General features: G+C 37.3%; 2 protein-coding genes across 4 annotated transcripts; both read left to right on the top strand.

Moving 5' to 3' along the window:
* RpS17 (ribosomal protein S17) lies at positions 1-975 on the top strand. The gene is made up of 3 exons (XM_073987437.1): positions 1-123; positions 404-555; positions 619-975. The coding sequence occupies exons 1-3, from the start codon at positions 121-123 to the stop codon at positions 857-859; spliced, it is 396 nt and encodes a 131-aa protein (XP_073843538.1). The 5' UTR covers positions 1-120; the 3' UTR covers positions 860-975.
* A 1563-nt stretch (positions 976-2538) lies between these two features.
* Positions 2539-20182, top strand: LOC141401117 (uncharacterized). Of its 3 annotated transcripts, XM_073980985.1 has the most exons (3): positions 9774-12514; positions 12574-12785; positions 17993-20182. In XM_073980985.1, the coding sequence occupies exon 3, from the start codon at positions 18308-18310 to the stop codon at positions 19634-19636; it is 1329 nt and encodes a 442-aa protein (XP_073837086.1). In that variant the 5' UTR covers positions 9774-12514; positions 12574-12785; positions 17993-18307; the 3' UTR covers positions 19637-20182. The 3 variants fall into 3 exon arrangements, with proteins under 3 accessions (XP_073837088.1, XP_073837087.1, XP_073837086.1); XM_073980987.1 differs by lacking the exons at positions 9774-12514; positions 12574-12785 and adding an exon at positions 2539-2627; XM_073980986.1 differs by lacking the exons at positions 9774-12514; positions 12574-12785 and adding an exon at positions 9625-9730.
* The last annotated feature ends 5330 nt before the right edge of the window (positions 20183-25512 follow it).

The following is a 25512-nucleotide window of genomic DNA, read 5'->3' as shown; positions in this document are numbered from 1 at the left end:
CTCCCTTCGACGATCCAAGCAAAAGCTGCACGCCACGAAAAGCGAAAAAATGACAGCTGTCAAAATGACATTCATTGAAAGTTAATTTTTTGCTGTTCTTTTCCGGTAAAATCTTCCGCCATGGTAGGTGTCGTTTTTAGAAATTGTTTATAAAAATCGTGAAAATTTAATAACATCTAAATAATATTGTGAAAAATAATAAAAGAAAATCAAACAGAATACAACAAGAAATTATGTGTTATTAAAATTTCATATTAAATAAAGAAAAAGATGAAACTTCAAGTGATAAACAAAGCAATTAATATTAAATTTTGTTTTTCTTTCCCAACAACTTAACAATGGCTGTCGTCAATTGATTATGAACAAAATGATGGAACTCAACATGGATTTAAACAACTAAAAGGGTCGTGTAAGAACCAAGACTATCAAGAAGGCCGCCAAGGTCATCATTGAGAAATACTACACCCGCTTGACTTCGGATTTCCATACCAACAAGCGTATCTGTGAAGAAGTCGCCATTATCCCCACCAAGCCCTTGAGAAACAAGATTGCCGGGTAAGTTAATAGTGTTATTTTTCCCTATAACAACTTGTAATTGTTTTTTCTTTTCATTTACAGTTATGTTACCCATTTGATGGGCCGTCTCCGCCACTCTCAAGTGCGTGGTATTTCCATCAAATTGCAAGAAGAAGAACGTGAACGTCGTGATAACTATGTTCCCGCTGTTTCTGCTTTGGAACAAGATATCATTGAAGTCGATCCTGATACCAAGGAGATGTTGAAGTTGTTGGACTTCCACAATATCCGTGGTCTTCAATTGACTCAACCCTCTACCAACACTTACACTCGCAGAAATTAGATCTTAAGTTCACGTTCAAGCTGGAGTGCATTATATGGAGGTTCCCTGTTTTTTGGGGAATAATATTTGTATGTGGTCAATAAAAAAACAATTAGAAAAGAAAAGCCAAAACAAAATTGTGTGTGATGCTTTTGGCCAGAGGTGAAGTACAACACAGGTGGGTGTGTTTGTTTGTGTGGATAGTGAAATAGACATAGAAGTGAAAACAAAGCGTTTAGATTTTTTAATAACTAAGTTCCACAGACAAGAATTTCGTGTATAGGTTTTTTGTGTGGATTACAGCTTATATTGCTTAAAAGTTTATCCGAATGTGAGATTCCTTATCAAATAGTTGCATAGTTACGTATGATTGCTTAGAGGTCATTGACTTTTCAAAATAGAAAACATACCCTGAATAGTGAAATTTTTGCAGTAACAATTAGCAAACACCTTGAATATAAAATTATTTTTATACGACCAAATTTTTGTAACAAATGGATATGCTTAGATTGATTATATACTTTATACTGATAACGTATCTGTAGTGGCAACGCATTTTTTGGTTACCGACAAAAATCGGTAATGCGTTATAGAATTACAATGCTGGTCAATATTACGATAATAAAAACCAGGTTAAAGGAACTCTCAAGTTAAAAATCATGAATAAGATCAACGCACCAATCAACAAGATATGACCATCGGAATCCATTGGTATATCTTTGGACATGTTTAAACACCTAGGTTCAGCAGCAAGAAGTTACATAGCCGACATCCGAAATAAACTAAGCACCAATGTCCATACGCTGTGTGTATGTTGTTGCAGTCTATCCAAAATAACGATATTCGCAGCGCAATTTAGACTGACTGGCCGAAGACACATCAGAGCAGCTGTCTGTGATTGAATAGATCAGTCTCTCTTGGAACTACACTGGAGTAGCGAATTTCGAAGTTTCAAATTTCATGAGTAGACTCTATTAAATTTTGAAAACCAAATTTACAAAAAAGTAAAAACAGCTGATTGTCACTTCTACCTTATATAAATGTTCCTTGATCCAACCGATGAACTCCTTCTGTACGTGTGTGTACGTGCGCATTCAATCAGCCTTCAATCTGCAAACGAAAACTTCAAATTTTCCATAAAATGAACTTAACATTTTTTATTTCATCCCAAACAAATGTGAAAAATTTACACATTCTACTACAAATATTGATAGTGTATGGGCCGCTTTATTTTCAATAACACCAATGTTGTTTTTGTAAATTTGTTAGTTGTTGTAATTCATGCATCTACCTTTTATAAATATGTATGCCTTGGGATAAAGACAAAGAAGTTTCTGGTGCAAGAGTTAATTAGGTTCAATTCTCGAAAATTTGATTGGATTTTTTTTTTTGATATTTAGCCAACTCTAATGCAAAAACCATATGAAAGACATGTTGACAGAAGTAGCAAATTGTTTACAGACTCCGTTCCATGCATCCAGCCCTATTCTGGACGCATGGGAGTCATGGTACAATTATTACAGGTAACAGCAAGTGTTGTTGTACAACAATCGTAACAACAACCACATTGGAATTTGTTGTTGTACGGAATACACCATGGTAATACTAGTGTCAACGGCAAAATGTCTAAATTGTAAACAATATTTTGAAATTTAATATATTTTGAAGTTTCACAAATGTTGTCGTAGAAGAAGTTGGAATTATAAATTTAAACAGTTAACTGAAAAACAATCTAAATTGCAATTTTATTGCATCTGTTAGATACTTCTCAGAATGAAATTTGTCAGCGGTAAGTATTGCTGTTACTGCTAAACCTAAATAACGACGGGACGTACACAAATATTTCACCCTTCTACCACAACAACGCTCTCTGAGCGTCCGTATTACACAAATACGTTGAGTACAAAATCACATTTAAAACACCAAATCCGCGACCAAAACTTATTTAAATGTCTTCATTCGTAAAATATATACAGCCCTATTCTGAACATTCCCATGGGAACTGTTTCCCATGAGAGCGAAGTTTCCCATTCCCACGTTTTCCATATTCTCAACGACGTGGGAACTGCAAAACATGGGAGTTGAAATTTCGAAATTCGAAATTAGTTACACCAAATTATTATAGCATACTTTTGGGAGCTGTAATTTTGTTTTGTAATAGAAAATGCCTATTTGCATTGAATTCGTGGTTTTTGAATTAGATTAGCAAAAGCCACAACTCACTTAATTCAACAACCGTGCATTGATTTATGGATTTTTTAAGTGAATGGAGTCAACGATGTGTGGTGTTGTTCTAATAAGCACATTTTCTTCAGAATGTGCGAATTGGTGTAAGCATTTTTTTAATTAGTAGGCAAACATAATTTTTGTGTATAAAGTAATAGGAACTTTTTAAGTTTGTAATGAATTTAAAAATTGTATGTTGATTCGGAATAATTTTAGATAGGTGTTTAACGAGTATATACTTATTCCTAATGATCGCTAGAATTGGTATTTTGCATATTTTTAAAAAAATTCAAAAAGATAAATTCCGATATTTTTCTCGATTATTACATACACTCCACGTCAGTAGAATAGAACACCTACATTTTTGTTAATGTTAGCTTATTTATCCCAAAACGAATGAATCTGCGTTTTTAATCTTGTGGGGTTTTAAAGTCTATGATGTTACGTATCAAACACAGAACAAATTATGTTTCTAGCTCTTCGCGAAATGATTTTCTGATCAATTTTCCGATAGTACTATGAAAAATAGGCATTTATTTTTGGTCATCAGGATAGAACAGTCACTTTATTTTCGCGAATTTTTGAGATATTAACGCCGAATTTTCTTTCAGTCGATAAAGCAAGGCGTTCTAATAATTTTTCACCAAAGAAAACCTATAAATTATTCCGCGGACACCGAAATAACAGCGTTAAAGGGTTTAAATTGACAGATATTTGAAACATCTCGGAATATCAATAGGAGTCGCGCAGTTTTGTCATATTTCTTCACAATGAGATAGAATATGACACAGACAACCTCGACGGATACAATCGAGTGCTTCGGATGCTGATAAGATGGAACGTTTTCAAAATAATTATGAAAAACGTCGAAATTTCTTATAAAACCCTTGATGTTTTGTTAAATAAAATGGTTTTTCCGCGAACAAGTCCGCCGTTTAAAGGTTTGGAAATATGCTCCAGATTTGGAGGAAGATAATCTGATACGAAAACAACCGATATTTTTATGCACTGAGGGAAATTTTAGCACATTTTTTAAATTGAACACACCCTTTGGACTTCGAGTTTTATACGTGTTCTTTTTTCGGTGTCCGCGACTGTTCTCAACAGTGTTATGCTCCAATATAAATGGACCAGGTTATGCTCTCTATGCCGGATTTTACGAACTAGTAGTTTTTTTAACTGAGCTCGCAAATGCAAAAGCCCCGTTTTCGCGGGAAAACACAGGCATGGAAATTGAGGTTTTAGGTTTCGTATATTGTTTTACAAAGTACTAAAATTTCCCTCAGTGCATTAAAATAACGGTTGTTTTCGTATCAGATTATCTTCCTCCAAATCTGGAGCATATTTCCAAACCTTTAAACGGCGGACTTGTTCGCGGAAAAACCATTTTATTTAACAAAACATCAAGGGTTTTATAAGAAATTTCGACGTTTTTCATAATTATTTTGAAAACGTTCCATCTTATCAGCATCCGAAGCACTCGATTGTATCCGTCGAGGTTGTCTGTGTCATATTCTATCTCATTGTGAAGAAATATGACAAAACTGCGCGACTCCTATTGATATTCCGAGATGTTTCAAATATCTGTCAATTTAAACCCTTTAACGCTGTTATTTCGGTGTCCGCGGAATAATTTATAGGTTTTCTTTGGTGAAAAATTATTAGAAAACCTTGCTTTATCGACTGAAAGAAAATTCGGCGTTAATATCTCAAAAATTCGCGAAAATAAAGTGACTGTTCTATCCTGATGACCAAAAATAAATGCCTATTTTTCATAGTACTATCGGAAAATTGATCAGAAAATCATTTCGCGAAGAGCTAGAAACATAATTTTTTCTGTGTTTGATACGTAACATCATAGACTTTAAAACCCCACAAGATTAAAAACGCAGATTCATTCGTTTTGGGATAAATAAGCTAACATTAACAAAAATATAGGTGTTCTATTCTACTGGTGGAGTGTATTTTTGCGTGTTATTACATATCGTCACCATAAATTTCCGAAGACGTTTCTCAAAAAAAAAAAAAAAATAATAAAATAAAATAGAATACGTTTTTGATTGAATCTAAAACTAAAACACATGCCCTTGCAAAATTTCAAGCTTCTACGTTCAAAAATAACGATCCTATTCAAGAAAAGGCATTTCGGAAAATGGAATAGCATTGCAATAATTTGGCATATATGTATGTACGTCTGTGTGATCGTTGTCGTGTCGTTGAGGAGACTAACACGTTTTCAATAGAACGTTAGTCGTCTGATTTAAAAAACCCGAAGGTTATATTACGAAAATGAATAAAAGTTGTAAAGATTGTATATATTATGGTTATTTTCCAATATATTTTAATAATTATTGCCAAAAATTTGAAATAGATTTGTTTTTACTTGCTGTGTTGCGTTAATAGAATCAACCATGGCTTTTTCTCGTATTTCAATACATATGGTCTGTCCAGAACTGCAAAAATCTACTAATTTTTACTACTTGTTTTTGTTTTGTTCGATAACATAAAGGAAAATTTTTTATCGTTGTAAAACATGTTAGATTCTTGCAGGTTTTTGTATCATATAAGAATATGCAAAATCCGAAGTCTACTAATGACATATTTTACAGTACATTTTGTATGCTTTTATTAAGCAAACACATGGCGATTATAAATATTTGCAATAATTTTGTCGTGTAGATGTCTTAAAATATGAAATTTCATAAAAATATGAAATTTCTTGAAATTTTTTTTCAAACTCCCACACTGTTTGCTGGGGAGATTTTTCCCACAAAATTCTCCCACATTTCAAGATAGAGAATGTATACTTTTTTCCCATGGGAACAAATTCCCAATTCGAACTTCATTCAGAATGAGGGGAGATGGGAAATGGGAAAAAAACTCCCACAAAATTTTATTCAGAATACGAAAATGTGGGAATGGGAAAAAATTCCCAACTCCCATGCGTTCAGAATAGGGCTGATAATTTTCCTTTGCAATTAATTGGATATCAGGTTTTGTTGGGCTTTTGTTTTCAAAATACAAAACACACACATACAAACAATAACGTTCTGTCATAGTTGAATTCAAGGCATATTTATGTGGGATGAGAAAATTTGGTATGCTCATACATCATACTCATACTTGAAGTTAGTTCTTACAACGACGCAGAAGAGTAAAGACGTGCTTCGGCAAACTCGCATTTTATTTATTTATTCATCTTTGATTTTCATTTATTTCATTATCCATTTCATTTTATTAAAATGAGTTCGCTTTGTTAATAAACTTTAAATACGAATTTAACTAAATATAATTCCTTTAATTACTTTGTTTAAACATAAACTTACGACTTTTAATTGAGAAAGGAAGGAATTAGTGAACAAATTGTAAGACTCTCTCGGGATAGATATATTGAATCCCATAAATTTGGGATTTTACCGGGATAAAACTATTAAAAAAAACTATAAATTTGGGGGCTCAACTCGGAATAAAAGAACCAAACCCCGGTAAAATACATAAAACGACGATGGTCAACTCGAAATAACCAGAAACGAAACAACTTATCCCAGAGAAAAAAACAACGTAGAAGTATGACGAATTAATGTAAAGAACAAAGTAAACGTGTTAATGTAAACGACGTAACGACGGTCAAAAAGAAGTTTTGGAGATGAAATGAATAAAAACGAAGAAAAAAGGAACGACGCAACGACGAACAGAAAATTATAGATCAAATAATCACTCATCATTTATTCACACAATAAATGTAAACGACGTGAACGAAGATTAGAAAAAATTACCGTTTAACGAGAAACCCTCTTCTTGCGAAAGTTGTATGAACTCAGGAGAGAATATAAAAACTTCGAGTGGAAACAAAACGACACAATAAGAAAAAGAAACAAAATAACCGTTGAAATGGCTGCACTTGGTGACTTTTCTGGAATTCGCAATAATTTGGCTGTTGCCAAACGAGCTGTTGTTGTTGCTTTGCATAAGTTTGTGTATGGTTGCGAAGGAGATCGTGGAAACAGAGGACGTTTGAGATTGTTCGATGGGTTTGAATACGACGAAACGACGGATGAGTATAAGAAGAAGGCAGAATATGTTCGACAGAATTTGAGCGCAGGAGATTTGGTGTCAATCTGCAACATGTTGGGAATTGCATATGACGTTAACGACTTGTTCCCACACATCTTTGCAAATTTGAAAAAAGGTTGCCTGTTAAGTTCTGCGAACATAGACGACGATTGCCAAACTGATGAAGAAGAAGACGTCGACGAAGAAGCTGCTTCTGCAACAAGTGAAACGATGGATCGAACAATGGTACCAAAGCTGAAAGACGACGACGATATTTCTAAAGCTGGTGATTACAACGAAGATTATGACAACTGTAATGAGGATGCAAATAGTGATAATGAAGTTATCGTGGGCGCAGAAAGGTATGCTACGACATTCGATGGTTATAATTCTAATGAGAGAAAAAGAACAATGATGGAAAGAAGAGTAAATTCACTCAAAGAAACGGACGAACATAAAAATGTAAACAAAAATCAAAATAACGAATATGCAATGACGCAATATGCAACAGATTCTAACGTCCCAAGATTTACAATGAATTTTCGCGATATTGAGGAATCAATTAGACCATTTGATGGCAGTGGAGTTTTATCGATTAGATCATGGATTCAAGAATTTGAGGAAACAGCTGTCATAATGGGTTGGGATGATTTCCAGAAGTACGTCTTTGGTAAGAAATCATTGAAAGGTCTGGCTAAACTTTTTGTATCAAGTGAACGAGGTATTACGTCGTGGCAGAAACTTAAGGAATCTCTTATCGACGAATTCGGAACGGACTTGAATAGTGCACAACTGCATCGACTACTGGCTGAACGGAAAATTGCCAAAGACGAGAATGTTCACGAATATTTTTTGAACATGAAAGAGCTTGCTTCGCGTGGATCAGTAGAAGACAGTGCTTTAATGCAATACGTCATAGATGGTATACGTGACTCAACATCAAATAAAATGCTTCTCTACGGTGCAACAAGTTTGAAAGAGTTTAAAGCAAAACTAAAATGTTACGAGACCATGTGGATGAAGCACAAAAGTATAGGAGAAGCAAAACATAACACGCTCAAAGTTGTTAAGCAAGATATGGAGAATACAAGAAAAGAGATGCTTTGTTTTAATTGTGGCGAAAAAGGGCACATGTCGCAAACCTGTAAAGACAAGACGAAAGGCCTCAAGTGTTTTAATTGTAATGACTTTGGTCATATTTCCAAGGAATGTCCGTCGAATCACGAAGTATCAAATGTACATCGATTGGTATCGCATGATATAATGAGAAAAGAAATCAAATTTGGAGATCAAAGTTGGTCATCGGTATTTGACACTGGTAGCAAATTTAATGTCGTTTCCGAGAAAGTGTATATTCATCTGAATAGACCAAGGCTGATTAAATCGAATTTCCACCTAGTCGGATTTGGTAAGAGCAATAAGGTTAAACCGCTAGGAAATTTTGACTACAACATTAAATTAGAAGGCGAAGAATATGATTTAACATTCCATGTTGTTCCAAATACATGCAGCGACGTAGAGGTGATACTAGGAATCGACATATGTACTCAAGCCAATATAACAATTACGCCAGATTGCCTGAAGTTTGAAAAGGTAAAAGATGCAACACTAAAAGAAGAAAAGGTACACCGTGTAATGGTCATAGAGTCTTGTGACGACAGTAAAAAGATTGATATGGAAAACGACGCATCTGTTGGTGAAGACATGGCAAGAAAAGTAACGAATATGATTCAAACGTACAAGCCCAGCATATACCAGACGACGAACGAAGAGATGAAACCTGTTCCCAGACGACTTCCACTACGAGAAAGGACTATAGTAGAAAGCGATTGTGTCTCAACGTTTACAAGCGAGAATTACAAAATTAACTCGACGTATCAAAGGACGAGTATGAGAATAAAAAAAAGATGAAAAGCTGAAGAAGAAGGAAATGTTTTTGTGCTACGACGAACAGCGATATCGGATGCAGAATGAGACCAAGAAATACTACGATCAAAAGCGCAAATCTTTAGGAGAATACGACGTTGGCGTAAAATCTAAACCGAAATATTTAGGTCCTTATAGGGTCTTGAGAGCTAAACCTAAGGACACATACGACGTTACAAAGAAGGGGGCCTTCGTTAGCCCGAAACAAACTACATCGTGTGCAGAATTTTTGAAGCCGTGGCCAAATGACTATATTGCGGAAGAAGACATTGAAGAAATTATAAACCCTGATGACTTGCAGGATGGCCGAGATGTGGGATGAGAAAATTTGGTATGCTCATACATCATACTCATACTTGAAGTTAGTTCTTACAACGACGCAGAAGAGTAAAGACGTGCTTCGGCAAACTCGCATTTTATTTATTTATTCATCTTTGATTTTCATTTATTTCATTATCCATTTCATTTTATTAAAATGAGTTCGCTTTGTTAATAAACTTTAAATACGAATTTAACTAAATATAATTCCTTTAATTACTTTGTTTAAACATAAACTTACGACTTTTAATTGAGAAAGGAAGGAATTAGTGAACAAATTGTAAGACTCTCTCGGGATAGATATATTGAATCCCATAAATTTGGGATTTTACCGGGATAAAACTATTAAAAAAACTATATTTATACAAGGTAGAAGTGACAATCAGCTGTATTCCTACTTTTTTTGTAAATATAAGCTCTGTTCCTTTACGTGCAAGAATCTTCAAGTTTTACAACTTTTTACTCGAAAAGCGTTCCTTTACTTCAGGCACCATACAATTCATATGGATGTAGATTACAACTTTTGCTACTTTTACCAGTTTTACCATTTTCAAAAGTAAAGGAACAGACCAATTGTTTTCAAAATGTAATAGGGTCTACTCATGAAATTTGAAACTTCGAAATGTGCTACCATAAAATTCTTCTTTTCACCGTAAACGTGTAATAACAATGACCTACGACAGTTCTGTATGCTTTATATATACATTTTGATTCAAATTTGTTCTATTTTAGAAGATTTTCAAAATGTATTTATGTTTTTCCTGAACAAATTTTTGGAACGACCCTATTATTCAATATTAATTTAATTAATTTTCAATAACAACAATGTTGTTTTTGTAAATTTGTTAGTTGTTGTAATTCATGCATTTACCTTATATGAATATGCCTTGGTTGAATTTGTTCAACTTACAAAGAGTATACGCTCGACGTATTTCGGTAGTTCTCATAAGAATACATGTGTTCTACTTTTTTCACCACACACGCCCTGAGTATAAGGTCGTATATAGGTATGTCCCAATTTACATTAGGCGAGTTTACTTGCGGCAATTGTCAGTTTGTGGGTGAGAGAGGGTGTTGAGAGGCAAAGGGTTGGTGTGACCACAAGCCATGTGTCGTCGAGATCGAGTGATTGTGATCCGGCTGTTCTAGGTGTGGATGCCTTGGCACCTACAGCTGTACCTGCTACAAGTGCATCAATTCCAACCCCCAAACTAGATGACGACCCGGCAATTTCAAAGGAACATGACTTAGCCAGGGCTGGTGAAAGCCAGTCTACGGCAGACAGGACCGCAGTTGTGGGCGGGGACGACCTTCACGGGACCCTCAGAACTATTCATGACAGTTTAGAGAGGCAAAGTAGGGAACTCCTCGACCAGCTGGATAGGCTTGTACCGGAGGAGCATTGTGAGGACACACTCCCGGAGGAATTGTTACACAATCTAACCCTGACTGATGATGAGCTGGACACCACGGTGATCCCGGCCAAGTCTACACAGGAAGGTTGTTGTGACACTGACAAAGGGAGTGCGAACCCTGATACCCAACCGGATGCGGGTCCGATTCCGACTGGTCCTGTGTCGGCACCTGCCGACAATAGGCTTCAAAGGCAGACTGCAACAGAAATGATGTCCGACGACGGGGACTCTAACGAGACCCCGACAACGGGCAGCGACTCGAAAGTTGCATCTGCACGAGAGGCATCGGATGCGAGGCACTACAAACGTGCTGTATCCTATCTTCGCAAGTTCGTAGGGAGAGATGCGAACTTGCATTCGGCGAGGGAGGTCCACCTCATCAGGGGTAAGCTGAAATTTATAAGGAAGTACGAGAGAACTTACCCGCATGAATTTCATCGAGCGAGCTCCAGGTGGAACGGATCTTCCTCCCGGATAAAGTAGTGGAGCCGGCTAAGCCTACTGCCTCTGGCAAATGTGCTACGCCTAAACCTATTCAGAAGCTTAACCCGAACCGTCAGGTAAAGGAAAAGGCTATTGAGTGCACCCCCAAACCTACAGGCATCCCTAGTGATGACCGACCGGTGAAGGACTTTGCCTCAAAGCCCGATTCTGCTCCGAAAGGCAAGGGTGAAGCGGCTGGAAATGCTGGTCTCAATAGGAAGATGGTTGGACCAGCTAAGGAAACATCGTCTTCTGGAGAAACGAACAATGCCCCGCAGAATAAATCTGTGAAGCGCGTTCGTTCCTCCGAGGGTCCACAGCCCTCACCAAAGAAGACGATGACTTCTCAGCTGGTTGAACCATCAACCTCGTATGCGGCGGCTGTTGAGCGTACTACCAAGGGGAAGCAACCGAGTACAGAGAAGGCATCCACCTCCTCTGGAAAAGTTAACCCCAAGGCGCGCGGTCAAGGACGCAAGAAGCCATACAGTAGACCAGTTGCAGTGGCAGATGATAAAGACCTTCATTTGGCAATCATCGACAGAGCTGACCCGAATGGTAGAATCAGCGACAGTCACTGGTTGCTTTTTGAAATTGGTCTTCGTTCTGCAATAGTTTCTGGACCGGAAGATCAGGAGGACCGACAATTTGGCAGCGCCTTCTTGCGGAAGGGTGTCAAAGTTATTAATTGTCTGAACAAGAAGTCACGAGACTTTCTTGTTCGGACAGTTGAGGGCTTTGGCGCTCTGTGGGAAGGAGCTGATCTCGCGGCGGTCCCCCTAACTGATATTCCATCCAGGAAGGTCCTTTCAGCGTGGATTCCCCCTACCTACTGTGGATAAGGAGCTCCTGCTGAAGATGCTCAGATTGCAAAATCCCAACCTCACTACATCGGGCTGGACTGTAATAAGTTTAGCACCCTGTAACGAGGATGGTGGTTTAGTTGCAAGAGTGGCGGTAGACCCCCCTGGGGAGTTATATCTTAGAGAACGTGAGGGAAAACTGAATTTCGGTTCAGGATGGGTTCGGTTTCGACTGAGTCCACCCCACGAAACTCAGTAAGGGTAGGGAAGCGGCAAAGGCTGCGCATTTTGCAGATCAATCTGCATCATTGCAAAGCCGCTGAACTACTCTTGTCCCTCACGACCTCTGAAGTAGACATTGTCTTAGTCCAGGAGCCTTATATCTATAAAAATAAGGTTTCTGGACTAAGCAATGCCAATTTCGACATCTTCGCCGCGTCCGCGGGGACAAGGTGAGGACTTGTATAGTAGGTAAAAAGAACTTAAATCTAATCTTTTTATCTAATTACAGCAACGGTGACATGTGCACGGTTAGGCTGGAGCATGGTACGGGGATGGCCACACTGCTGTCATCCGCATACATGCCTTTTGAGGCCCCAGACCCACCAAACTTGGATGTCCGACGGTTGCTCGATGACATGATGGGTACCTGTAACGTAATCCTGGGATGCGACGCAAACGCTCACCATTTCCAATGGGGCAGCAAGGACACCAACAAAAGGGGTGAGTCTATATTCGACTTTATTTTATCATATAATTTACGAATATGTAATAGGGGTAATGATCCAACTTTTAAAATTAGGGATAGGGAGGAGGTCATCGACCTAACCCTCTCTAATCTAGATGACTCCGTCCTATGTAATTGGAGGGTATCTAAAGAATGTTCCTTCTCGGATCATATGAAGATGTCATTTTGGACGGGGGTCGCCAAATGCCTTATAGGAACCCGCGAAGAACAAACTGGGATAAGTACACGGAACTAACGAGTTCTCAACTGGCTCTTAACATTAATGTGGAAACAGCTGAGGATCTTAACGGGACCGTTAAAAATCTTACAGACGTTCTTCTTCGTTGCCATAAGGAATCCTGTCCACTAACCTATCCTGGGAAGAAATCTCAGCCAGTGTGGTGGAACAAGGAACTTGGCGAGCTTAGAAAAACTACCAGGCGACTGTATAACAGGGCTCATGAGACTAAACTCGACATTGATTGGGACTCCTACAAGGTGAGTTTCAATAAATACAAGAGTGAGATCAAGCGAGCTAAGAAAAAATCTTGGGTGAATTTCTGTGAGTCAGTAGAAGGAGTCAACGATCCAGCTAGGTTTCGTAGGATACTTTCCAAGGACCCTAAATCCATTGGAAGTATCAAGAAGCAAGATGGTGCGTGGACTGACTCTGCTACCGAGACTCTTAACCTCCTGGCAGAGACCCACTTCCCAGGCTGTAAGGATGCGCACACCGTCAATAATGAATGTGACGACCTCCAAATTCAAGAGCCTAGGGATTTGGATCTCATTGATAAGGTGGTTAACAGAAATAAGATTAAATGGGCTGTCAACACTTTCAAGCCATATAAGTCACCTGGACCGGATGGTATAACGCCGGCGATGCTTCAATTTGCAGCGCCACTTTTATATCAAATCCTGGAGGAGATCTATAGGGCGTGTTTGACACTCTCATTTGTACCGGGTCTGTGGAAAGAGGTAAAGGTTACTTACATTCCCAAAGCGGGGAAACCTAGTCACTCTGCACCAAAGGACTACAGACCCATTAGTTTATCATCCTTTCTCCTTAAGACTCTCGAGAGACTGATCACAACACGCCTATATTAAAGGCAAATCTGTGGAGTCTGCCTTGCATGAGGTGGTTGGCTTCATTGAGAGGAATATGGAAAACTCAAACTTTACCTTGGCTGCCTTTCTGGACATAGAAAGAGCCTTTAATAACGTAGAACTTGAGTCCATAAAACTCTCACTTAAGAAAGTTAACACACCTGTAGTGCGATTCTGTAACTTTTTCTAATAACGAACCGACATCGGTAGTTAACGAAAATATTCGGTTGAGTTAACGAATGTGCTATTCTGTAACTTTATGTTACCGATTGTAGAAATCATTAACTCATACCGACGAATATCGATGTGAAGAAAAATGTCAACTATTAAATTTTAATATTAATTGAAATATATTTTGCAGCTGAAAACATCATTTCATCGCGAATACAAAACATAAAGTGTTTAAGAAGGAAGCTATTCAGATTTTTGAAGGAATGTGGCTTAAATGTGGGTCTTTTGGATGAATACGGATGTCAGAAAAGAAAAATTTAAGATGTTTTTGAGCAATACAACCGAATTTTGTAGGATGTCACTTCTTATTGTGTTTGTGATTTAAAAGTAATAAAAGTTATAAAACCATTAATCCTTAAGAAAATTCAGAGCAGTGCAAAAAGAGCTAGCTTCGCCATATGATGATTAAGCTTTGCAATTTGACATGATCGTGGATCCACGTTACCGTCACTTGAGTTTACATATTCACATATTCAATTCACGCCCACATTAAATGAAATTTCTCATAGCGGAGGGCATAAAAAGTTTGAAAATCCAAGCTTATACGCCATATTTAGCATTCTGATTGTTAGTGATGCTGAATTTAAATCTATAAGATTACCACAGAACAAAGTAGGTTATAATACAATACACGTTTTGGCCTCAATACGACATGAAATCCGACGAAAGCCTCTTAGAAAGATAGTGTTAAGGACGTTTGTATAGGTGTTGCATAACAGTGCTACACCTGTGTTCTTTTGAAACATTATCTAACTTTTTCCTCTTTAATAAGTAAAACAAAGGTTAGCACAGTCTTTATACGTAGGGTAGCATTGGACAGCTTCGCCACTGTTGCGCCTTCGCCAGCGCCAATTTAATTGACACTACATAAAGATCGTCAAAGATCTTCAAGATCTCTTTGGTAATATTTATGAAGCTTCAATAAAATCAGCCCTGGCAGTGGCGAAGCTGTCCCATGTTGTCCTACATAGTTAACACTTTTGTAGATGCCTTAAGAAGATTTTTCTCAATAAGGCCGAATTTACCTTGTATACCCTCCTTATTTACATAACATATGTTCATATAAAAACGCCGTTGTTAAAATAAATCAGCTAAATATTGCAATAATTTACTGTCGTTAAGACTTAACAACTACTTTTTTTTGGTTGTTAACTTAACAATAATTTTCGGTAATTAACGACAAAATTTAACGACAAAAATCGTTAAAATTGGTTACAGAATAGCACTTACCGAAAATTATCGTTAACTACCGACATTCATCGTTAATTCTGTCGTTAAGGAGTTACAGAATCGCACTACTGAACCCCTAACTTGCTGGATAAATAATATGCTAGAAAGCAGAATTATAAACTCCAGCATTGGGGAGATAAAAATTAGGAAAACAGTCACTAGAGGCACCCCCCAAGGAGGGGTGCTCTCACCGCTACTGTGGCTACTTGTTATAAACAATATTTTGACGGACCTGGACAATCAAGGTATAAAAGTTGTCGCCTATACGGACGACGTTGTACTACTGATTTCCGGTAAGTTTCCGTCAACCATTTCGGAGCTTATGCAAGGAGCATTATCGACGCTGTCGAGCTGGGCTAAGGCCAATGGCCTTGGAGTAAACCCAACCAAGACAGAACTGGTAATGTTCACGAGAAAGCGTAAGCTCGGCGTATTTGTACCACCAACATTGGATGGAGTGCAGCTTCAGCTCTCCCCTGAGGCAAAGTACCTCGGCACTATCCTGGACTGTCAATTGCGATGGAACAGGAATGCTGAGGAAAGGGCGAAGAAAGGATTGACTGCACTTTATTCATGCAAGAATTCCATTGGGAAAAGTTGGGGCCTAAGCCCATCGATTATACACTGGTTGTATAACACCGTGGTTAGACCCATTTTATCCTATGGTTCTCTTGTGTGGTGGCACTCACTGCGCCAAAAATCGACATCGGGTAGGCTCGATAAGGTACAAAGAGCAGCCTCGATCCTCATAACTGGAGCCACAAGGAGCACACCACAGGCTGCTCTGAACGCAATGCTGAACTTAAAACCGTTGAGTCTCAGCATTAAGTGTCAGGCAACTCGCAGTGCCCTACGGCTGCATGAACAGGATCTCTGGCGCAGTTGTGCCTATGGGCATGGTTGTATCCTGAATGAATCAGGCATAAATGTGAACCAACGCGGAAAACTGAGCGACTATATATCACCAGTCCTGAGATTTGACGATATAGACGTCGTTATACCTAGTAGAGATGACTGGAACCGCAGTAACCCCCCTCTGGACGGTCTGGCTCTCTATACAGACGGCTCCAAGATGGTGGAAGGTACCGGGGCTGGCGTCTACTGTGGAAGGCTATCTCTTGAGTACACCTACAGGCTAGACAGCAACTGTAGTGTCTTCCAGGCTGAAATCTTCGCGATTTGGAAGGCAGCGGATTTGATAAAAAGTTTGGATGCAGAAATCTTTGAACCGGTGACTATCTTTGTGGATAGTCAAGCGGCTCTTAAAGCCATCAAATCCTGCAACATCAAATCCGATGTCGTCCTTAAGTGTAGATCAGCCTTGGGAGCGCTAACTAACGGCTTCCGGCTATGCTGGGTACCAGGACACCGCGACTATCTGGGTAATGAAAGAGCAGACGAATTAGCTAGGCGAGGATCGCAGTCCACAGACCTAGCTATCGCTGACTCTATCAAACCACCCATTTGTCATTTCTTTCAAAATTTTAAAACGTTCTCTGACGAAAGAGCCAGTGAATTGTGGCATAATGAACCTAGGTGCATTGTGGCAAGATCCATATGGCCGACTCTGTCAGCCAAAAGAACGAACTCTCTGCTGAACCTGAGTAAAGCTGAAGTTAGAGTAACGACGGGAGTCATTACTGGACACTGCTACATCAGGGCCCATACCAACAAATGGGATGAGGATGTTACTGACTACTGCAGACTCTGTGAGGACGAGGAGGAGTTAGAGACGATCGAGCACATCTTGTGTCGTTGTCCAGCAATGGCTGGTAGACGGCATAGGTTAGTAGGTGCTCACTTCCCACCGTGTCTAACTTTCTACTCTACTGTGGAGCCTGCTGTGATCTACAACATCATCAAAAATCTGAAGTGGCTGGGACAGCGCAACCTGAACGCGTAAATAAATTCAACTATTCTGCCTACCATTAAAAATAAATTTTTCTCCTACATCTTTGTGTTTATTTCAGCTTGAGTCCATATTTTGTTGTAATTCAATTGTTTGAATAACAACAAAATATTTTAAAGTGGATATGAAATTCATTAGTTGCGGGCGAAGGGTAGGGAATACTATAGTTTCAGTTGTCACCAAACAACTTCATCAGTTCCCTTTTTCGCCGTCTTTGCTTCGCAAAGAATACGAACATAGGCGACATAAAAACAGTGGTGGATATGAAATTCTTTAGTTCGACTCAAATTGTAGGGTAAACAGCTTTAGGGCCATACAGCAAATTTCTCATTTTATTTAATTTGCTAGATGGCTTTATTGACCTGTTTATCGATACAGAGTCGGCGAAAAAGGGAACTGATGAAGTTGTTTGGTGACAACTGAAACTATAGTATTCCCTACCCTTCGCCCGCAACTAATCAATTTCATATCCACTTTAAAATATTTTGTTGTTATTCAAACAATTGAATTACAACAAAATATGGACTCAAGCTGAAATAAACACAAAGATGTAAAATTCTGCAGTCCAACAATAAAAAACGCCAACAACAATTTTTCTCCTACTCTAAAACTTTCACTCCACTCTTAAACATTCTTGTAATCTACTCGTTCTTTCACTGCGCTAACAACTTTCTCTTTTTATTTTTTCCCCTATCCTCCCTTTTTTCACCTCCTTTTCTCCTGTAGCTCTTTTCTACTGGATGATCACAATGGACCGGAAGGTCTCCGATTGACGCAGTCACAATTAGTGACTGCACATCCCCTAACCTAACCTAAACTCGCCTAATGTAAATTGGGACTATGGGCCTTAATTAATCGGCAATAAGTCATGTGATCTCCCCAGCAAACAAAGGAGGACCAGTGCGAGTTATTGATAACACTCTGAAAATCAAGCCTCCTGAATTCGACGGATCTACATCGTTTGATGTCTTCAAATTACAATTCGAGGCGGTGTCTTCGAGGAATTCGTGGAACGACAACGACAAGGCGGTACGACTACTTATGGCATTGAAGGGCGGTGCTGCTGACGTATTACAGAATATTCCCGCCGCTTCTAGAAACAACTATGGAGATATAATTGCAGCTCTCGAACTAAAGTACGGTGGCGGACATAAGCAAGAGACAATGGTGAAACCTCAGGCTTGCAATGTGCGGAAGCTGGAAGTTGAGGACAACAATCCTCAGACCGTTGTCGAACTAATGAAAGATGCACTAATGCAGGTAATAGATAAAGTGAAACGAAGGGCTGGCAAAACGAGAAGGACTTGCTACAACTGTCGGAAAGCTGGACACATTGCACGAGAATGCAGATTGCAACGACCAAGGACCAGATCCGCCTCACCGCCTTTGAAAAGCGAAGACCAACTTGTGGCTAAGAATCCGAAAAATGAGACATCAGGTGAATCAAAAAAAGTAAATTCCGTCAATCACGAAGCGCCGCTGGCAGATGATGAAAACGATGGTCCCACAATCTCTATAGCCATAGTCCAGCAGGAGAATCACAACTTAACGGTTAAAGGCTTCGTCAATGGTGTATTGCGTACCTTGACATTGGACACCGGTGCAACAAAGTCCATTATTAGACCGGATTTGGTAAAAGGGAAGGTATTGCCATTAAATGGAGTCAAATTGCGGACGGCCACAGGCGAGACTACAACGGTGCATGGAAAGGCCTACCGAAGGCTAAGTATGGGTAGGAAATCGGTAAATTTCGATTTTATAGTGGCCGATATTGTGGACGAAGTTATACTTGGTGTAGACTTCATGATTGCCTTCGATATCAACCTGGACATAAAGCACCGTGTGATGACATGGTCCAATGTGGAAATACCGATAAGTGTGGGCTACAACGAGAAAAGCAAACATCGCCCTAAGGCAGAATCCGGCGAGATCGCTGTCGATGTCCGTACGCTGAAGGTGGAAGCCGCCGACAAATGGCCCGCAGGAAAGTGGAAAAATCTCGCAACGAGGAGGAAAAAGCGAAGATGTACGTCGAGGAAAGGTCCATCGAAAAACGGCCGTACGACAAGGAAGGACAAGTCCGAGGAAGACCAGGTGGCACTTAGGAGGGTGACCACAAAGAAAGAAGGTATAGCGTCACGATTCCTGGAGAGAAAGCAACGTCGTCCAGTAGAGCAAAAGTCCAAAGCTGACGCAGTAGAGGTTACATCTAAACTAGTTGCCACCACTATAGAACGAGAACTGCGTCTAGTCAAGAGGAACAGGCTTAAGCGGGAGGCAGTGTTACCAATGCCCATACCACCGAGAGGGAACTGTGCCTATTCGGGACGAACAGGCTTAAGCGGGAGGCAATGTTACGAATGTAACTGATAGGTTTAAGTTAATTTAGTTTAATTTCCGTTAATTTAAAAATTTGAATTGTAACGTAAAGTTTTATTACGCAGTTACTTTATTTAAGCAACAACAATTATCATGTAGAATTATCTTCATTATTCTAGATGTTACTTTACCTTTCATTAATGTGCTTTTATTTTGTTTTGCCATAATCATGTAATTATCGTTTAGTTGCTACTTTTTTCTTACATTTATTTGTTGTTGTAATTACGTCATTGATCATCCCCCATGTATGTATGTGAGTATGGTTGTTCGCTTAGTGCGAATGTGCGTCTGTGTGTTCGTTGTACAGATTCGAGGTGTTGCCATATGCTCTAGATATTTCTCGAACAGGGAAACTTTGGGATATAAATGCAGGGGAACTGGCAATGACGAGGAGTTGTGTTTTAAGCGTTGAACTGAACAGATCGGTTAAAGAATAGCTGCGTGCTAACTAGAGACTTGCTGTGTGCTTAGTAATTAAAGTCGGTTACGAATAAGTGTAATAAAGTAAATAAAGCATTGTAGAAACGTAATCTAAAACGAACCCTGTTTTATTTGGTACAAATCGTATCGGGGAATAAAACAACGTCTACACGGACATTAGTTAAATCTAATTCCGTAACAATACATATATGCCAAATTATTGCAATGCTATTCCATTTTCCGAAATGCCTTTTCTTGAATAGGATCGTTATTTTTGAACGTAGAAGCTTGAAAATTTGCAAGGGCATGTGTTTTAGTTTTAGGCTTACATTCAATCAAAAAACGAATCTTATTTTTTTTTTTTTTTTTGGAGATACGTCTTCGGAAACTTATGATGACGATATGTAATAACACGCACAAATATGTAATAATCGAGAAAAATATTCGAGTTTATCTTGTTGAATTTTTTTAAAAATATGCAAAATACGAGTTCTAGCGATCATTAGGAATATGTAAAACTAGCGATATACTCGTTAAACCCCTATTCCGAATGGACATCAACATACAATTTTTAAATTTCTTACAAAGTTAAAAAGTTCCTATTACTTTATACACAAAAATTATGTTTGCCAACTAATTAAAAAATACTTACACCAGTTCGCACATTCTGAAGAAAATCTGCTTATTAGTACAACACCACACAACGTTTGACCCCATTCACTTAAAAAATCCATAAATCAATGCACGGTTGTTGAATTAGGAGAGTTGTGCTTTTGCTAATCTAATTCAAAAACCGTGAATTCAATGCAAATATGCTTTTTGCATTACAAAACAAAATTACAGCCCCCAAAAGTATGCTATAATAATTTGGTGTAACTAATTTCGAATTTTTTCGAAATTCTTCTTCTTCTCCCTTTTTTCTGATACTCCCACGTCGTTGAGAATATGGAAAGCATGGGAATGGGAAATTTTGCTCCCATGGGAATGTTCAGAATAGGGCTGATCATGGTTTAATTAAAAAGGGTAGCTAAAGCTATCTGCCAGTTAAAATTTTTTCTTTCGAGTGTTCCTAAAACTTCAAAATTATATACACAATCTGTGTATGTGTGTGTGCTGTTTGAAAAATATGTCAAACAATTTTAAAAGCAATAGAATTCAATGATTTTTAAAATAGTTTTTTGGACATTTGTATGGAAGAAATTCTTCAGCTTTGCATTGAAACAATCATTTCATCATATCCACAATTCGATTATGTGGAGAAATTTTGACACTTCATTCATTTTTCGCGTTTTTTATAAAATGCTCAAAAAATGTATTTTAAACAAACCCACTTGTTGCTTTTATGTTTAGTAATTTTGACGTTTTAGTCGATGGTCAGACTAGCACGATTTCAACATGGCGACGACAAGTTTATAGGCGAGGGGTATGAAGTAGTGAAACCCATGTACATGGTTTTCTGTGTTTGTTGTGTTGCCTCTTCTTGTTATTCGTTGCAAGACTTTTTCTTCCATTTTCATTCATTTTTATTTTCTCAAGCAAACATTAACAACAAAACAAGGATAACAAGACTTAATAAAAACATTTAATTAATGAAGGAGTGAAAATTTAACTATTAAAATTAATTTAATTATTAATGTTAATTATTTTGTGTTGTTTTTTAGTTTATTTATGTATGTTTTGTTTTTATTGGTTTGAGAAACACAACAAACGCGAATGGTAAAATAAAGAGGACAAGCAAAAATCTTAAATTTCACGTTAACCTGTGTGGACACTAACGAAACTTAAAAAAGAAACTTTAACGAAATTGGTTTCAAGAAACCTTGCTAGTCTGACCATCGACTAAGGAATTCAGGAAAAACCAGGGTTCTATAATTTGTTTTCATCTAGATCTACCTCTTTACTTATACTATGGGGCTGATCATCTTTCCAATCTTTCAATATACTTCAATCTTATAATATACTGTCACTGAAAATGATTGTTGAATTTTTTTAAAAATATGCAAAATACGAGTTCTAGCGATCATTAGTCGATGGTCAGACTAGCACGATTTCAACATGGCGACGTCAAGTTTATAGGCGAGGGGTATGAAGTAGTGAAACCCATGTACATGGTTTTCTGTGTTTGTTATGTTGCCTCTTCTTGTTTTTCGTTGCAAGATTATTTCTTCCATTTTCTTTCATTTTTATTTTCTCAAGCAAACGTTAACAACAAAACAAACATAAAAAGATTTAATAAAAACATTTAATCAATGAAATAGTGAAAATTTTACTATTAATATTAATTTAATTATTAATGTTAATTATTTTATGTTGTTTTTTTTTTTTTTTTTTGGTTTATTTATGTCTTTTTTGTTTTTATTGGTATGAGAAACACAACAAACGCGAACGGTAAAATAAAGAGGACACGCAAAAATCTTAAATTTCACGTTAACGTGTGTGGACACTAACGAAACTTGAAAAGAAACTTTACCCAAATTGGTTTCAAGAAACCTTGCTAGTCTGACCATCGACTTAGGAATATGTAAAACTAGCGATATACTCGTTAAACCCCTATTCCGAATGGACATCAACATACAATTTTTAAATTTCTTACAAAGTTAAAAAGTTCCTATTACTTTATACACAAAAATTATGTTTGCCAACTAATTAAAAAATACTTACACCAGTTCGCACATTCTGAAGAAAATCTGCTTATTAGTACAACACCACACAACGTTTGACCCCATTCACTTAAAAAATCCATAAATCAATGCACGGTTGTTGAATTAGGAGAGTTGTGCTTTTGCTAATCTAATTCAAAAACCGTGAATTCAATGCAAATATGCATTTTGCATTACAAAACAAAATTACAGCCCCCAAAAGTATGCTATAATAATTTGGTGTAACTAATTTCAAATTTTTTCGAAATTCTTCTTCTTCTCCCTTTTTTCTGATACTCCCACTTCAATCTTATAATATACTGTCACTGAAAATGATGCAACCTGTAATAAAAAGTGCAACCGTTGAGAACTTGGAAACGAGTTGAGATTTTTTTAACAATTCAAAAAACTATTTTGTTTCTTCAAAATAGTCTGGCCTAATCCCATTGTTGTTGTTTTATTATTTTAAAAACAACTAATTTATTAGTGGAAAAGGTTTGGCATTATTCGCCAAGGGGTAAGGCAAGGAAGACTAGTTTCGATCCACGCCACTGGATCTCATCAGTTCCGTTGTTTGAGAAACACTGGCACCGTTTGTATGGTTGGATGCGACAAGCTACCAACTACATTTTGTTATGTGCATTCGTCGAAATTCGTCGACACATAGCATTGGTAAAAAGGTTTGGTTTGTTTCGTAGACACTTTCGTCGGAGTTGTGTTAGGTTGCCAAAGAAAAACTTCTCATCGAAGTTTTTTCTTTGTACACCTTTATACTTCGAGCTGACGATTGATGTTTGGGTATAAAAAGTTTCTTGTTGAAGAAGTTATTGAAAAATAACTTCGGTGGAGAATATCCACAAACAAGAAACAAGGGAACTGGGGGGTTACTCTGTATTGCGATGCGTAAGAAAAATTGTAACGAATCAAGTAATTGGTACTCTCTAATGCGTTTTCGCATCTCCTTTCGCATCTAATTTTCACAAATCTGGTACCACCGCACTCTGTAATACGAAAGCGTATGTCAAACTCGTGCGATAAGCGCAAATATCTTGCGTTAACAAAATATCAAACGCAAAGGAAACGAATCATGTAAGTTAGCACAATTAAATGCTTGTATTTATAACAGAATTGTTTATTCTTTTAGGGAAATGTTGTTAAAATGCTGACGTATAATAATTTAATAAATTATTATTAAAAAAATCAAATTACAATTATTAATTTTTTGCGGCATTGGAAAGTACTCTTCGTCGAGTCTCATATTTCATAGGTTTTAGTATTAGTGGTGATACAAGTAAAAGACCCATGTCTCTGGAAGTATAGACTTAGCTCTGGAAAATTAAATATCGTTATAATCGGGGTACCAAGGGCCACCTATGGCAAAAATGTCAGACCCATCCGAGAGGTGCTTCTAAACGACAATTGTTCCAAATTCTTTATGTGTCACCCAAAGTAGTAGGCAATGCTTATTTTTCACTGTATTTTTTATAAATCGTAAAAACATTTTGTATGGTTAAATGGAATATTGTTTTGAGGACCGATAGCAAGAGAAACCGTATAGCTTTTACATATGGTCTGTTCCAGAACTGCAAGAATCTACTAATTTTTACTATTTTTTCCGATAACATAAAGGAAAAAATGTTATCGTAGTAAAAAATAGTAACTTCTTGCAGGTTCTGGAACACAGCAATAATTTGTTGCTATAAACGAACAATTAAAATGAAAATTTTCACATTTTGGTTTTTGCAATACATTAGTTGTCTAAATGTACATAACCGCATCTTTATTGAGACGAAAAAATTTTTTCTCCTTGTAATCCGTTCCGGCACCGAATCCATAATTATTATTTTTTTTATAAACGATTAGCAAGTTTTAAAAACGCAACCGAAAAACATTTTTTTTAAATGTTTTTATTTACAATTTTTTGACATTTCTTTTTCTCATTCTTCGTTATCGCAATACAGGGGCCTAATTACGTGATTAGATTCGATTGAGTATTTGCTCGTGAAAAAGATTTCGACACGATAAAAAAGCGGCATGACGAGATTCGATCGAAATCGTTGATCGAATGTTTCGAGAGTAGCCGGTAATCGAACTATGAAAACCTATGTGTACTATAGGGAATATTATGAAGGTAGATGTAAAAAATGTATTTTTTGAAAGCAAGAACCAAAAAAAAAACTATATTATGAATGAAAAATGTAAATATTTGTGGAATTTGTTGAACAATACATTCAATAATAATTTCGGAATGAAGTTGTGCTATGAAAATAAGAAAATTATTAATTTTTGCAAAATCTTTTTGACATTGTTGTAACGGATTGCTGATACATCTACCTTAATAATCCTCTCTCAAAATAAATGAGAGAGTTTGGTGGATGTTTTGCATTAGCCACTCTGAGAGAATATTTCCTTTGGTAAACAACGGGGGAATGAAATGTTTAAAATGTACTTCCCTTTACAATAAAGGCTATTAATATTAAATATTTTTTTTCTTTTTTCCAGAAATGCTTATTTTTCAACTTATTTTTTAACGACTGCAAAAGTAATTTTTGGTTAATGATTGCATGCATTTTAATTCTAAATTTATCACAATTTCTCAAAACGACTGCAAAGGACTTTTCCCAATTTCTCTTGTTATATTGTCTAAAAAATGCTGCCAATTATTTACTAACATCGTTTTTCTTCTATAAAACGACAACAAACAACAATTTTTACATTTTAAACAAAAAGACAATAAGGAAATCTTTCATTTTATTTGTTTACGATAGGTAATTTGGCCTCGAGAAATTACTCGCAAATTTATGCTCA

Source organism: Musca autumnalis, unplaced genomic scaffold, assembly GCF_047663935.1.
Source record: "Musca autumnalis isolate F117 unplaced genomic scaffold, ASM4766393v1 scaffold_4, whole genome shotgun sequence".
In the NCBI taxonomy this organism is placed as follows: domain Eukaryota; kingdom Metazoa; phylum Arthropoda; class Insecta; order Diptera; family Muscidae; genus Musca; species Musca autumnalis.
Note: the sequence above shows the minus strand (reverse complement) of the source record. Positions and strands in the feature narration are given on the sequence as shown.